Source organism: Anastrepha ludens, chromosome 3 (genome assembly GCF_028408465.1).
Source record: "Anastrepha ludens isolate Willacy chromosome 3, idAnaLude1.1, whole genome shotgun sequence".
Taxonomy (NCBI): Eukaryota; Metazoa; Arthropoda; class Insecta; order Diptera; family Tephritidae; genus Anastrepha; species Anastrepha ludens.
Genome location: NC_071499.1, coordinates 126,553,305 through 126,570,329, shown reverse-complemented (window position 1 = coordinate 126,570,329; position 17,025 = coordinate 126,553,305). Strand labels below are relative to the sequence as shown.

The 17,025-nt window shown below is 37.7% G+C and overlaps 1 protein-coding gene across 2 annotated transcripts; it reads left to right on the top strand.

Moving 5' to 3' along the window:
* The first annotated feature begins 4,949 nt into the window (after positions 1–4,949).
* On the top strand, positions 4,950–16,896 carry LOC128859095 (cytochrome P450 4d1). Of its 2 annotated transcripts, none has more exons than XM_054095811.1 (4): positions 4,950–5,511; positions 11,972–12,041; positions 12,174–12,739; positions 12,814–16,896. In XM_054095811.1, the coding sequence occupies exons 1-4, from the start codon at positions 4,950–4,952 to the stop codon at positions 13,155–13,157; spliced, it is 1,542 nt and encodes a 513-aa protein (XP_053951786.1). In that variant the 3' UTR covers positions 13,158–16,896. The 2 variants fall into 2 exon arrangements, with proteins under 2 accessions (XP_053951786.1, XP_053951784.1); XM_054095809.1 differs by lacking the exon at positions 4,950–5,511 and adding an exon at positions 5,840–6,471 and having other exon boundaries at positions 12,814–16,895.
* The last annotated feature ends 129 nt before the right edge of the window (positions 16,897–17,025 follow it).

The window sequence follows — 17,025 nt, the reverse complement described above, 5'->3', positions numbered from 1 at the left end:
CTTATAAAAATCCTTGAAAACAAATGCATCAAATTCATGCAAATAACTGGTACTACGTCGGTTAACTTCCGTTTTGAACTTTTTTTTTGCCTGAAGACAATTAGAGGCGTATAGCAAAGCAGAATATAATAAGAAACACAATAGTAGTTATATACAATGATATACAAATGCGTGTATAAAAATGTACTTATATACATACACATGCAGGTGCATTGCATAGTTTTGTGTATACAGAAATGTGTGTACTGATGCCGACGAGTAAAAAAAAAGTAAAACAAATTAAACTTATTATTATATATTATATAAGACATTTTGTTATGATTCTAAAGAAAAGATGAAGAAAAAATAAAAATGTGAAAATAATTAAACGAAAACCGGCTTTTTTATTGTGTTCAAATGAGATTTGGTTGGTGGTTTGTTTAAGGGGTAGTTCACTGTAGCGGCGGAAAAATGAGCGCATTTCGAGAATTTCTTGTCAAACTTATATAGCCGCGAAATACCTCCGTCGCGAAAAAATCAGACATCATGCAAAATTTTGCAGCACGTTATGGCCCACCTACAACCTCAAATAAGCGTCAGCATTGATAAAAATGAAGCGACGCAACGCCTATAGACCCACGACAGTCATAACTGGCTTTTGGTCCATCGGGGGACAAACAGCCAAAATGGGAATTTCTCACGACATACACTACCACAGTTGCAAACAACCGGAGAAACCGGAGGAAACAATCTTCCATTTCCTCTGCGAGTGCCCTGCATTATGGCAGGACAGAATGTTAACCCTGGACAAACCGCTGTTCAAGAGTCTCGAACAACTGTCCGGCTTAGATGTCAACGACCTAATAAGGTTCTTAAACCGCACAGACTGGGTGGAGTCATCATTAAATAAGTTGGTATCGAGGATGTGGCAACAAAATGCTGCGGGTACGCTAGTTGGATTCTGGATGAATCACCACTTCAACCAACCAACCAATATAGCCGCCGTAGCCGAATGGTTTGGTGCGTGACTACCTACCGGAAGTGCGCAGGTTTGTGCCCAAAACACCTATTGATAGAAAAAGTTTTTTTCTAAATGCGGCTTGCAACGGCAAACCTCCGAGTGTATTTCTGCTACGAAAAAGCTCCTCATAAAAATATGTCTGCCTTTCGAAGTCGGCTTACAACTGTTGGGCCCCTCCATTTGTGGAATAACATCAAGACGCTCGCCACAACTAGGAGGAGGAACTCGGCTAAACACCCAAAAAATGGTGTAAGCGCCAATTATAGGACTCCGTATATTTATGCATATACATATATACCATATACATACATAATATAGAAGAAAGACTTTCTTTCGAAGGTATTTTTAATAGCTCGCAGCCGAAGCAACCGCATAGTAGTTTTTAATTTGTGGTGACAAAAAGTTGAGTTTTGGCTAACAAGAAACACGACACATTACCAGCAAAATGGTAGGTTGACCTGAGTTACGAAAAAAACAGAAACACTAGAAGTCCGCCAAGCGCTGGCGCTCCGGCGCCACAAATGAAGGGGCCTACAGTTTCAAGCCGACTGCGAACGGCAGATATTTCTATGAGGAGCTTTTTCATGGCAGAAATACACCCGGTATTAGAAAAATGTTTTTCTTCATTTTGGTGTTTCACCGAGATTCGAACCTACGTTCTCTCCGTATGCCGAATAGTAGTCACGCACCAACCCATTCGGCTACGACAGCCGGCCATTAACTATCAACTTAAAATTGACAAATGCCCACCTCACCTTCCTGGGATTCCTTATGGTTAAAACGAACGAGACTCTGGTCTAGATCATAGGCGGTATAACCTTAAAACCTTGAGTAGAAAAGTGGGCGTGGGCAGAGACTGGGGCTGTCTGGACGAGCTGACAGCCCAAGTTCTAGAATCGGATGCGTTAGGCCAATCACCCATCAATTATGGTACTTACCTTAAAACCATCTGATTACCGTGTGGAAACCATAAGAAAATAATGGCTGATAACTGGTTATCGTATTTATTCCGAACGGAACGATGAACAGCCTATGAGGAGAATACTAACAGGTGAATACATCAGGAGATTGTCAACTTTCATCAGTTACTTTGCGCCTCGTCTACAAAAGGAGAAGCTCCGCAGACAGCATTTAGAAGACAAATATCGCGCTTTAGCTTATATAGAAAAGTTTCTAGTGTGATTGACCGGAGTACTTTTGTGGTTGTTGTAACTGTAGATAAGCCGTGCCAGTCCCACTAAGTGTTATAATCGAGGTTAATTAACGATAGACCCAAGAAACGTGCCTGTTCTATAGTGTCGGACCAAAGGAAGTGAGAGGGGGAAACTCCCCCCTGTCGGGGAATTTAGACGTTCGCTCTATTTGTGTTTACATTAGTAATGACTTTGCTTCAACTTACTTCCTTCCTGTTTACCAGGTAGTATGTACATATTGAAGTGAAATGCTGGTGTCACAAGTTTTCGTCGTTGTTGATATTTGCGTCCTAGCAACAAATGCGGACTGCGATATGCATTCAGACCTTCAAGAAACGAAACTGATCTGATTCTGTCACACGTTTGCTTGAACCAAAAAAACTTCGACATCATTAACATCTTGCATTACAATGTTCAGTTCGGGACGCAACCAAAAACGGACCGTTTTCCCATATTCACTAACCATAAATACATACATATTTTCGCTTTATTTTATCGGCCTGTGTATTTTGAACAATTATCCAATCACTATAAACTTTCGTCGGCTGAGATTATCTTAACCAGCGACTACTTTAGTGTACTCCTTTTCATAGTGCCAGTCGAATCCAAACGTACTTTGGTAGTCTCAACAGTCACAAATAAACAATTTCGACAAATCTTTATTTTCATTAGCTAATATCGGTCATGCAAGATTATTTAATACTAAAGGTACCAAATTTCCCTGCAGGGTAAGGATGAAAATATTTATGTGTATGTTTGTCTATTTCATGTAAAATAACTGATAAAGATCGCTGTAACATATATATGTATATATATATACATATATACCTAACCTATCCCAGGTATACATATACAGTAGGTATATATACGAGTATACAGTAGCGGACACTGAAGTCCGGATACCCAAAAACCCACACAATTTTTATTGTATTTTTTGCACATCTGAAATCTATGTATGTCGAAATTTATCTCACGAATGGATATACGAGTAAAGGCATATTTCTTAGCTTCTTCTTCTTAATTGATGCGAAAACCGGTTACGTGATTTTGGCCGAATTTAACAAAGCGCGCCAGTCATTTCTTTCTCGGGCTAACCGGCGCCAGTTGGGCACACCAAGTGAAGCCATGTCTTTCTCCACCTGATCTTTCCAACGCAGAGGAGGCCCTCCCCTCCCTCTGCTACCACCAGCTGGTACCGCATTCAGCACTGAATACTTTCAGAGCCGGAGCGTTTGTATCCATTCGGACGACATGACCTAGCCAACGTAGCCGCTATGCCTATGGCGTCGTAAAGCAGCTCATCGTTCCATCGCCTGCGATATTCGCCGTTGCCAACGTGCAAAGGTCCAAAAATTATGCGTATAATCTTTTTCTCAAACACTCCAAGCGTCGCTTAATCGGATGTTGTCATCGTCAAAGCGTCTGCGCCATACGTTAGGACGGGCATGATGAGAGCCTTGTAGGGAGTTAGTTTTGTTCGTCGAGAGAGGACTTTACTACTCAAAGTAGCACTTGTTGGCAAGAGACTCTACGTTGAAGGATGGTTCCATATGTATAAGTCCACGCAAGTGGGGAAAGTTACTGATCGCTATTCACTTGGGAGTGGCCGGGACGATTCTCCTATATATGGTTCAAGCAGCACACAACTTTCGGGATTAGCCCAAATATTCTCTGGGTAGCTCCCGAAAACCCGTTCGAGAGTAAGCCAACGTCAGAAGGCAGAGCATTCCAGGATAGCTAGTTGCACAAAGCACAAACAAAGCCTTCCTGCACTGATATTCCTTAGCTGTTTTAATATAAAATCCAAACAAAATTAGAGTATTTCGTGAAAATTTTAATTAATTTATTTATTAAACGAGTTTTTTAAGTTTTTATTAGGCTTCAATTAGATGAATTTTTATGTAAATTTGTTGCCTGGAAGTTTAAATTAGTTCGAGGAATAAATATAGCCATACTAAATCTACAATAACTTTAGTATCAATTTCGCGAAGCGTGTAGTTTTTGTGACGTAAAGTATTAGTTTCATCACATTCTCTTCTTTCACGACTGACCAATCATCATCATCCCTTAAAACTCGGCTCCAAGTCACTCTTCCTTCAGCTTTCCTTTTGACATCAGGTATGCCCATAGTTCGTATGTCTTCTTTTATGCCGTCTCTCCATCATTTTCTCGCCCTCCTCTTCTTTTATCGCCTTGTGAATTTGTTTCGAAGATATTTTTTATAGAATGTGATCGTACCATCGAATTCTTTGCGCTTTAACGTATCTGATCTCATTTGCACCTCTGATCACACCTCACACACACCTCTGGACACACTTCCAACTCATCATTGTACCCAATGCGGTAAGTATCGTCTTCAAGTCGTATAGAGCTTTACATCTTTCTAAGAATCTTGCTTTCGAAATAAATTAATAAATTTTTTTCGACCAATCGCACACTCAAATAATGGCAAACAAAGGTAAGCAAATTAAGCGGCAAAAAAAATGTAGCCTGCTAAAATCAGTGAATATCCAACTGTACTTCACCGCTACACAAGCGTTCGGATTTCAGTGTCCGCTGGTATATGTATGTATGCGTCTACATATGGTATTGAACCTCATTCTTTTTGGTTATTTCGGCAGTCTCTGAACGTCTCAATATATTGATAAGATGTCACTTACCTAATACACTTACAAAATATTTGCGCCTTACTGGATCTTTAATTGTCGTACCCATCTCCCAACTTTCTATTTAAAGACGTATTCAGTCTTATTAAAATGTTCCTGCTGATCGGTTTGGTCGTAACTGCGACAGTACTCACCGCCGCTGCACTCATCTACAAGCTGAAATATAAATATTTGATCGATGTGACAAGGGACATACCATCAGCACCCGCATTACCCATTCTAGGGCATGCACTCTATTTCGTCAATAAGCCAGCACAAGTAAAAGTAGAAAAATTTGTTGACCTCCTTAACATTTATGGCAATACGACAAAGGTGTGGTTGGGCCCTGAACTGCATATTTTGTTCTCTGATGTAAAGGATGTGGAGGCGGTTTTGGGTTCGATGGTATTAATTGAAAAGGCGGACATGTATAAAGCGTTGGAGCCATGGCTAAAGGAAGGTTTACTCGTGAGTCGTGGACGCAAGTGGCGTAAGCGTCGAAAGGCTATAACACCGGCATTTCATTTTAAAATCTTGGAACAATTTATTGAAGTGTTCGAGCGTGAATCGCGTGTTTTGGTGGCCAATTTGGAGCGCGAGCGGCAAATGCAAGGCAGTAAAGGAATCAATTTCGATGTTTGGATAAATTTGTACACGCTGGATACAATTTGTGGTAAGAAGATGTGGGGAATGTTAGTGAAAACTGTCAGAGATTTCTGCTGTAATGCAATTTTGACAAACCTTTATTATTATTATTAGTTATAGGTGCATGTAAAACTATTTAATGCTAAAAGTGCCGAATTTTCCTACAGGGTTTGGATGAAAATATTTATATATTTCAATTACAATAACTGATAAAGACTACTACGACATATACATAGCATGTATATATGCATTCGTATGTATGCATGTTTGATTTTGCTTACTGCAGATTATTACTTTTGGCTATTACGGCAACCACTGATCGCCTCAACCAATTGATAAGATTTTCACATACCTAATGCACTTAACAAATATTTGCATTCTACTGGATCCATCTATCTATGTAAAGGCTTAATCAGTCTTACTAAAATGTTTCTGATGATCGGTTTGCTCGTAACTGCGACAGTACTCACCGCCGCTGCACTCATCTACAAATTGAAATATAAATATTTGATCGATGTGACAAGAGACATACCATCAGCACCCGCATTACCCATTCTAGGGCATGCACACTACTTTATCAATAAGCCAGCGCATGCCATCGAAGAAACATTTCGTGAATTCTTTAACATTTATGGCAATACGACAAAGGTGTGGTTGGGCCCTGAACTATATATTTTGTTCTCTGATGTAAAGGATATAGAAGCGGTTTTGAGTTCAATGGTATTAATTGAAAAGGCGGACGTGTATAAAGCGTTGGAGCCATGGCTACAGGAAGGTTTACTCGTGAGTCGTGGACGCAAGTGGCACAAGCGTCGAAAGGTTATAACACCGGCATTTCATTTTAAAGTCTTGGAACATTTTATTGAAGGGTTCGAGCGTGAATCGCGTGTTTTGGTGGCCAATTTGGAGCGCGAGCGGCAAATACAAGGCAGTAAAGGAATCAATTTCGATATTTGGATGAATTTGTACACGCTAGATACGATTTGTGGTAAGAAAATGTAGAGATTTTTCTGGAGAGTTTTAGCGAAAATTTCTTCTGTCAAATTTAAGAAACTACCCAAGAAAATACAGAAAGGTAACTTTGCTGTTAATCTATTTTCCAGATGAAAGATGATAACGATTTTCCTTTGATATCAAAATAGTTACAAAATCTTTTACATCAAACCTGTTTGTGCATGTCTGTTCAACATTTCTATTCCGATAAAATGTTTGTTGTGAAAAATTCCTTAGGCGCTTTTGATATTTTTGCAGGGGTAATTTTATTTGTTCGTTAACAGCAATTTCATTTATCAAAAGAGAGTGTAAAAGTAGTCTGTAGCAGTTCTTTCTATATTCGGCAACGGTGAATAGAGCGAACAAAATCGACAAGTAGAGTATGTAGAAATTTTAAAAATTGTATTTGTAGGTTGGTTTACCAAGAAGGTGATTGCGTGACGCTTAAGAACTAAAAATTGTTTTTTTAGCAAGATGTATTGTATAAACATAGGCGGCCGCCATAGCCGAATGGGTTGGTGCGTGATTACCATTCGGAATTCACAGAGAGAACGTTGGTTCGTATCTCGGTGAAACCAAAATGAATAAAAACATTTTTCTAATAGCGGTCGCCCCTCGGCAGACAATGGCAAACCTCCGAGTGTATTTCTGCCATGAAAGAGCTCCTCATAAAAATATCTGCCGTTCGGAGTCGACTTGAAACTTGTCGGTTTATCCCTTTGAGGACATTTGAGGACAAGACGCACGCCATAAATAGGGGGAGGAGCTCGGCCAAACACCCAAAAAGGGTGTACGCGCCAATTATATATATATATATATTAGCAAACCCGGCCCCCTTCGCTGGGCACACAAAAATAGAATAGATATGGTTTAGAACAGAAAATATATGATTTTCATATTATTTATTTCTTTACTCTTTATTCAAGCGCTTTGGCATAAACAATATTTTTTGTTTTTCTATTTGTTTTTGAGTAAATATAAAATATAAATTGAAAATCAGGAAAAAAGAAGATTGTTTTTAAATTTCAAATCAACGCATATGAATAAACAATCGTCTTTATGCCTGATCACCCATGAATTTTTCGTTTCAATTTATATGTTTTATTAAGCATTGGAGCTTTTTTAACCATTATCCATTTATATTTTTCAAAAAAAAAAAAACGAAAAAAATTTTTTTTTCCACGAACACATAATTTCATTCGGATTTCACATTAAATTCTCAAATTTTGTAAGAAATTATTCACTGTTCCAAAATCCACTCCAAAAAAATTCACAAACAATTTTTACATGTAGCACTTACGTTTTTTCCTTATGGCATCCAAATCAGAAAGAAATATTGACACATTGTAACTCACACTGTCAATTTGACAGTTCAGTTCCGCCCCAAGCGTTAAAAAAGAAAGCGACATTATGGCTGGTTCAAAAGAACGCTGTACCCGTTGCCAGTGCTCCGAATTACAACCAAACTTTACGAAACCCATTTTCAATACTTACTTAACAACGTGCGTAAGTTTGGTTTAATTCGGTGCAAAGACACGGCGAGTCCACGTTTTGGCATATATTTCGAGACCCTAGTCATCAATAAGTACCGTATTAAAGCACTTATCAACAGCTTTCATTTGATACCCATATTGTACATACACAACCAAAGGTTACCCGGGTCCACGTTTTGACCTATATCTCGAGACCCCAGTCACGGAGCGGCATGAAAAATACTCTGTACTAAAGCATTCACCAACAGCTTCAATTTGATATCCATATTGTACAAACACATTCTAGGGTCCACGTTTTGGTCTCTATCTCGAGACCCTAGTCACGGAGCGGCATGAAAAATACTCTGGACTAAAGCATTCACCAACAGCTTCCATTTGATACCCATATTGTACATACACGTCCGAAGGTTACCCGGGTCCACGTTTTGACCTATATCTCGAGACCCTATCTACCAATAGGTATTCAAACTATACGGAAATCATCTTCAATACCTCCTTAACAATGTGTGTAAGTTTGGTTTAATACGGTGCAAAGACGCGGCGGGTCCACGTTTTGGCATATATTTTCAGACCCTAGTCATCAATAGGTATGAAAATTACCCCGTATTAAAGCACTTATCAAACTTTCATTTGATACCCATATTGTACATACACAACCAAAGGTTACCCGGGTCCCCGTTTTGACCTATATCTCGAGACCCCAGTCACGGAGCGGCATGAAAAATACTCTGTACTAAAGCATTCACCAACAGCTTCAATTTGATATCCATATTGTACAAACACATTCTAGGGTCCACGTTTTGGTCTCTATCTCGAGACCCTAGTCACGGAGCGGCATGAAAAATACTCTGGACTAAAGCATTCACCAACAGCTTCCATTTGATACCCATATTGTACATACACATCCGAAGGTTACCCGGGTCCACGTTTTGACCTATATCTCGAGCCCTATTTCCGAAATAAAATATAATCCATGTTACTCGTGGATGATGTAGCTTTCGAATGGTGAAAGAATTTTTAAAATCGGTCAAGTAGTTTTTGAGCCTATTCATTACAACCAAACAAACAAAGTTTTCCTCTTTATAATATTAGTGTAGATAAATGGGATTATCAGGAATTAGTTTTTTCGTGTGCTTCGATTTGGTTGCTAAAATTTTTTTTTTGTACGAACGTACGAGTGTATGTGTATACAGTAGGTTCTGTTTTTATGCGGTAGATACGTTCCGCAAGAAACAGCATAAAAAAAGCTACTAGTTCTATAGTAAAACTATAGATACGTTTCAAATGCTAAAACCGCATAAATCTGAAATAATGTAATAAAATCGCATAAAAAAGGGCACTAGTCCCATATTATTACTATAGATACGTTCCATAGACTGCATGAATCTGAAATAATTAAATAAAATCGCATAAACAAAATATTGTATCTTTGAAAATTATATCTTTATATATCTTCTATACTTGTAGGGTTAGCATTTCTGATGTAATCTGTGATGAGTTTTTGCTTAGCTGGTTTAGAATCTTGTTTATATGTACAATTCCCGATAGGTCGACATGCATTTTGTAATTTAAAAAAAAACCGCACTATTTCAAAACCGCATAAAAAGAAGCCGCATAAAAACAGAACCTACTGTACATACAAATACATACGATGACCCGGTCATGCTCAGTTGTTGATTCATACAATGCAAGTATGTATACGAGCATATTTTAATTTTAAAACAAATTGCTTAAGAAAATGGCAGATGTCCACACTATGATTCCTTTTACTATTAAAAGGGTATTTAAAGGATATTTTTCAAGAGTTTGAGAACCCAAAATGATAATACAAAACAGGAATATTGCTCGATGATTTTTTTTTTATTATAAGGTAATGACAGATAATTCCATGGCATTTATATTTTAAAAATTATATCCGTTATCTGTCCGCTGCGGCTACGAGTTACTTAGTCCATTCGGTCAGTCTGACTATTTTTCTAATAAATCTGAATAATAAAACTAAATGACGACAACAACAAAACCAAAAATGCAACTCAAACGATGGTCATGTGGCTTGAATTCTTGCACGAGGCATGTAAGCCAATATCCTTATGTAAAATTTTCCATGTAGTCGAAGGACAAAAGCCAACAAGCTGAGAACGATTCTTCTTCAATACTTCGCTCAAGAACTTGGCGAACAGATTTATATTTTTCAAAATAAATTTCCATAATTTGGAAGCGTTTGTTTTCCACGGCCTTTTCCGCATAAAAATGCAAAAAACTGCATTTGAAAGCGTTATATTAATTGTTGCTTTCAAAATTTAACACGCGATACTTTGTTTTCTTTAGTTGGTTTAGTTTAAGCCCTACAAATCACAATATTACCAAACCACTCACTGAATTTTTTCAAACATGTAATTTCTGTTTGTTTTGTTCGTTTGTTTTGTATTGGGAAGAGAGCTGACGTGAAACTTTTCAAAATTGCGGAAAATAAAGTAACTGTTTTGGGAAAAAGCCACCTGGGGTACTCAAATCGCCTTAGTGAAACCTTACTGAACAGAAATGTCAACACAGTTTGGCATTCTCAGCTGTCAAACCATAGTTATCGATATCGATAGTTCTCATGCAGCTATAAACCACCCGATTGTCTCATAAAAATGAAAATGTATTAAGACGTTTTGTAGAATTCATGGAATGTACTACTTTTTCTTGTTCTTATTTAATCTGTTTATCTTTTTATTACTCTCAAAATGTTACAAAAGTCATGTATTTCTTATTTTATTACAATATTGAGATTTTTGCTATTACAATTAATCAAGGCAAATTCATTAGAATGTCATGGCGAAGAAGTGATTTATTTGTCTATTATTGCGATTTAAAATAATACTATGAAGGTATTAAGATTAATAAATGAAATTACTCATCTTGTTCGAAAAACTAAATTTTCCAACACAAATTACTTATATTGTATAAGTATGGCATGTATGTATATATGTATGCTTGCAATGTTTGTGTCTAGAACGCTCTGATAACGTTCTGAATTCATTGGCCCGCGTTCTAAGTATTATATTTATAATAAAACATGTCAGTAGCTCAGTAATTCATGCGTATACAGGGCATTACAGGCACTTACCTATTGACTAGTTTATTTAATTTTATTAATTTTTTTGAAAACTTGTTTGCCAGATTTTTTTTAAATATTTGATTACGCAGTTTTACTGCCCATCGCCATAACGTGCAAGTTTGAAGTGGCTCAAAAAACGCATTGATTTTTAACCATTTTCACATTTTGTAGCTGACGGTGTTGTGTGTTTTCTCCCACATAAAAAATTTCGCATCTTCGTTAGCTGAAAAATCTTACAGTTGCATAAAATGCCGGAAGCTATGGCACCTAGAATTTTAGTTTATATGGCGAAAAGATTCTGAGCGAATTTGACAGAACCTGCCGATGGGATGATGTCACTTGTTGACCACAAGTAGTTTGCTTACGAAAAAACTAAGATTGTGTTAGTAATATAAAAAAAAATTTACCAATGACACTTCGTTACCGTCTGAACAACTACTGATGGGAGGAGTTTGTAAATACATGTGAAATGATCGTGCAAAATTCGGCTGCCGAATGCACAAGTGACATGGCAGCCAAAGTTCCCTTCACAATTTTCTTTTTCACCATAGCTAAATAGCAAACCTGGTAATCTATTATCCTTATTTAGCTTAAGTGTATTGGGGTGAGCTCATTCACTGTTATATTTATTACAGCTCAGATTTGATCTGTGTGTCGGGGGAGATCTCTTGGTGCTGTGTTGAAGCGTCTGCTTATTGTTTTCACGCACACGGCTTCATCAATCATCTCATAAAGCTGTCAATAATTGCAGCGGAATGAAAGAGCGAAGTTCTTATTTTAAGCAGCGGCATTATTGCATAAGTGAACAAACTCTGTTCAATTTTAAAAAATATTTAATAACTATATATAACCATTTTTTATTAAATAACTCAAATTTTCAAATATTTTTTTAATTCCAGAAACTGCCATGGGCGTGTCAGTGCATGCGCAAACCCACACCGATTCGGAGTATGTGCAAGCGGTAAAAACGTAAGTTTTTAGCAAAAGTTGTTAGATAAGCAATTTTTTATCCCAAAAAACGAACATTTTCATATTAAAGTCGGGAAGCAAATTGAAAAAAATCAGATTAAAAAAAATATATTTTTTTTCATCCCATTCCAGCATCTCCACCGTCACGCATAAGCGCATGTTCGACATCATCTATCGCTTTGATTTCACTTATCAGTTCACCGCACTGGCACGCGAAGAGAAACGAGCATTGGCCGTCCTGCATGGCTTCACCGAGCGCATTATCATGCAACGACGCGAAGAGTTGCTGCGTGCGCAAAACGATGTTGGTGTTGCCGACGTCGGTGCCGATAACGACAACGATGTGGGTGTGAAAGGCAAACAAGCATTTCTCGATATACTACTGCACTCGCTGATCGATGGCAAGCCATTGAGTAATTTGGATATACGCGAAGAGGTGGACACATTCATGTTCGAGGGACACGACACCACCTCTTCGGCAATAATTTTTTTCTTCTACAACATAGCGACCTATCCGGAATGTCAGAGGAAATGTTTCGCAGAGATTGTAGACGTTTTTGGCAAGGATAAAACTAAGCCTGTAACCCATGAGGCGCTTAATAGGTTAAACTATGTGGAATTGTGCATTAAGGAGACGTTGCGTATGTTCCCCTCAGTGCCGCTTTTGGGACGTAAAGTCACGAAGGAATGTGAAATAAGTGCGTAGAACTCGACAAACAATTGGGAATTTGTGGGCGCATGCTTATTTTTGCAATTTTTTGTTTGTTTTTAGATGGTAAAATTATACCCGCTGGTGCTAATATCGGTATTTCGCCACTTTACCTGGGACGTAAGGAGAATATCTTTCCCGAAGCGAACACGTTTAAACCAGAACGATTTGATACTTCAAACGATTCAAAGAAAATTAATCCCTACAGCTTTATACCATTCTCGGCTGGTCCGCGTAACTGCATCGGTCAACGCTTCGCCATATTGGAGGTGAAGAGCGTTGTGGCAAATGTACTGCGTCATTTTGAAGTCGAGTATGAAAGCGGAAATGAGCCGATACTTCTTGCCGAGTTGATATTGCGCAACAAAGATCCATTGATGTTCAGACTAAAGCCAAGAGAATATTAACTATAGAGGAAGATAGAGTGGGAGGGGAAGAAATGCAACCTAGGCGTACACAAATGCTTTGCATCCTTTATTGGACATAACATCGATACATCAATTTTCACTGAATCCAGACACACAGCCATAATTAAATTCACTGATAGGCTCGTCACAATGGGTCCGTTTCGTCCGTTACGGCAACGAATTTGACTAACATTTTGCTGTCATGGGTGGGCCATGTAAAATTTGCTTTTTGAATCGGCTATAAAAAAAAACTAATCAATAGTTTTTCAAACTTTTTTTTATTTTGAAGACTGAACATTGTCATTTATGAATGAAAAATAATATCGTTCAAATGACTGCCACGACTGGCTTTACAGTAGGCCATTCGATCAACCCAATTTTTAAGCACATTTTCGATTGTTTGGGCTCCAATTTTATGAATGGCAACTTCGATTTCGTCTCTGGATGGTTCGCATAGCATTTGTCCTTAACGGCTCCCCACAAAAAATAGTCCAACAGGCTTAAATCACAGCTCCGAGGCGGCCAATTGATATCGGAATTTCGGCTGATTATTCGGTTTTCAAAAACGCTAGCCAAAAGTTCGAACGTAACTTTGGCAGTGTGACAAGTTGCACCGTCCTGTTGAAACCAAAGGTCGTCCATGTCATCCTCTTCAATTTTTGGAAACAACTCGTTGAGCATGTCACGGTAACGCCCGCCATTTACTGTAACCGCGGCTCCTCGCTCATTTTCGAAAAAAATGGCCTGATGATGCCGCCAGACCAAAAACCGCACCAAACAGTGACTCGTTGTGGATGCATTTGCTTCTCTACAGTAACGTATGGTTTTTCTGAGCCCCAAATCCGACAATTTTGCTTATTGACGTAGCCACCGATGTGAAAATCAGAAAAGAAGAAGACGACTCACCACTTTGGAAATAGGTTTTCAATATTTCCCAATTTTGTTCAAGCGTGTAGCGTCCCATTTCGTAAATGTCAAACCTTTAAGTACATAATGAACAAATTTGACATGCCATTTGTGTTACCATTCTCAAAAAAATAGTTGGTTCAAAAAGCAAACGCTATATGGCCCACCCTGTAGATTGTGTGTATTTGAGTCGAAGCCCCACATGCATACATCATATCACTCAAGCTGCCGCATTGTCTAGTCGAACACGACAAATTCGCAACAGCAAACGCTTAATAGAACCGAGATAAAACACAGCATTAACCTTTTGGCTCACTTCCATGTAACGCAATGAAGATTTCGGCACTTTTTATGAATTCACGCACAGGCCGTTATGATTGTAGTCTTGCTGAACTTCTGTGCCTCCTTTGAATCGTGTAAGCCACTCAAAAGTAGAGGAACGAGATAAAAACTCATCACCATAAACTGTTTGATGCATCTCGGACGCCATTTTACCGAGCTTAAAATAGAAATTAATACTGGTTCTTTGTTCAAAATTAATTTTCCGGTCGATGCTTCAAAAGTACTGTCACATTACACGCAATAAATCAGCTTCTATCAAACTCAATGCTTTTTTGAAACAGCATCCGTGATGGATGTAGCTTCATGCGTTCAAATCTAAAAGAATGTGCTACTGGTTACTGAGATATGAAGGCAGCCTGGGAACTTTTGTGGCAGACCTTGTATGCAAATAAGTAAATTCTGCAGAGATTACTGAAGATATTTTCCTTTGCCAATAACAATTTCAGCAATTCATATACATAAATATTTTCCCTCGAATAAACATATTTCTGCGAGATCTGCGTAAGCACAAAGGAATGTTAAAATCTTACGAGCGCGCTTACCACATTTCCATCCGAACAAATTCATTTACACTCCCATCGTAGTAAATTCCAAAAAATAAATATATACATATACATACATATGTAGTAGAATATGTATAAGTACATATGTATGTATACGAGTATGTATGTAGCGCCGCCGTCTGTATGTATAAGTGCATAGTATGTATGTATGTACGTGCAATCAATTCCTCCACTATGCCATTGATGGAAAAATTGCTACATTTGTTTTTTGCTATAAATTTTCCATGACCTCCAATAAAAAACGTAAGAATATGCTGAGCTCAAACACTAAACAAGCCATTTGCGAAAGTAACTACAAACATAAAATTCAATGATTTCCATTTTACATTATTCACAAGTAAACTAGTATGAGTGTGGGCGAAATGTCTAACAATAATTATTAGGAAAATGATTTGATTTGAAATAGAGTAAAGTTCCAAAAATAACTTCAAATAGCTGAGAATAGTCTAAAAATAATAGCAGTGTTCTTCGTCATCAACCGTTTGTGATGTCACTCGGCGTTCACCTACACATAAACATACCTACGTACAAATATACTCTATATAAATAAGATTTTGCACACCTGCCCAGGGGTTTAATGCGTGTAAACAAGCAAGTTCAGTGAGTGAAAATGTTCTACATTCTAATTCATCTACTCGTATTTATTTGCATGTATGTAGGTATACGTGCACATTTCCGATCACGGCAATTCCCGGTCAAGATCAGTGCCAATATCATCACCGGCAACGTCATGCGCCATCAAAAGACAATTGAAGCAAATAACGTTGGCATTCCATTGCGATGCATTGTTCGCATTAGCGGATACAAGATGATCACCATTGGTAATACATACTTACGTGCATACGAGTACATACACACAAATGACGGTGTGATGAGCGCTCAACCGTTATGCATACATATACATACACAAGGTGGCGCAAAATTAATTCACCATTAATCGTCCAATTTTGTTTTTGAATAACTTTATAAACTAAAAATCCTGCTTCCATTCCAGTTCATTGACATTTTGAAATCATATCAAATAACTACTTCAAAGTACAGCAAAAACGGGAGTAATCGGAAATGGGGGAAATATCGGCCATAGATTGAAGAGGCTCGGACTGATACAGTACTTATTCCGTGCAAAGTAGCCACATTTGCTGACGATACTTGTATTTTATAGCCAGACATACGGCGGCGCTAATCGGGGGTACCGGCGCGGTAAATTCTGATTAAAATTGTAGTGTGGCAGACGTTTGTTAAGCGGATTAGTGAACAGCTGATTTGTTTATTGGATAGTTTTGTCAGTAAAAAATGGATCGCAGGCAACAAATACGGGTATTAGCTGCCCTGATACTAAAAAGTAATTGTGTATAATAACTATTTATTTTAAAAAAATCGTATATTGCTTTTTCTCAAACTGCTCCACAATATCATTTCTTTTTGCCCGCCGTAAATGATTTGCGCGTTCTCCCCAGTTGGTTATGAGCGCCTGCTTGCCATCTAAAATTGGAAAAAGGAATTCTTAAAGTTAAAAATAAAACGAAAATGCAATAAAATACTTCCCCTTTGTGTTCATCACAATGCATTATTTTCAGAATTTTAATAGTGCAACGATTGTTTTCAGTCTTTCTTGTTCTTCTCTTTAAAAGCTTTATTACTTTACATTCACAATAGATATTTGCTGTCATTTTTCGACAATGTTGCCATCAAAAATTCGCTTAATCCGCTTAAATTATGAGATTTAAGTATAGTTTTCAATCTGCATTAGTTGTACTTAATTCCTGAGATAATTCCGAATGAAATTGTTAGTCCTGATTTGAACTTGAATTTTGTTAGTTGAAAATTATTTATTAGTTTTTAACTAAGTGTAATGTTGGGGACGCTAATTATACTTGTGGCATTTCAATAAAAAAAATAAAAATAAAATGATTTTTAATTGATGGAAATCTTTGGTTTATTTTGACTTTTACGCGCTCCATTACTTGTCTGTTTGTATATTGCAGTCTCTATTTCACACGTTTCAAATGTGTTTGACGTACAACGCCATTTACAAAAATTATAAATCTTCCGATAGT

What these genes read in the sequence shown, in the direction of transcription:
- LOC128859095 (XM_054095811.1), top strand. Translation starts at nt 4,950, where the DNA reads ATGTTCCTGCTGATCGGTTTGGTCGTAACTGCGACAGTACTCACCGCC. An exon ending in CACGCTGGATACAATTTGTG is followed by an intron (nt 5,512 to 11,971) that starts GTAAGAAGATGT and finishes TTTTAATTCCAG; the next exon opens with AAACTGCCATGGGCGTGTCA. An exon ending in CACGAAGGAATGTGAAATAA is followed by an intron (nt 12,740 to 12,813) that starts GTGCGTAGAACT and finishes GTTTGTTTTTAG; the next exon opens with ATGGTAAAATTATACCCGCT.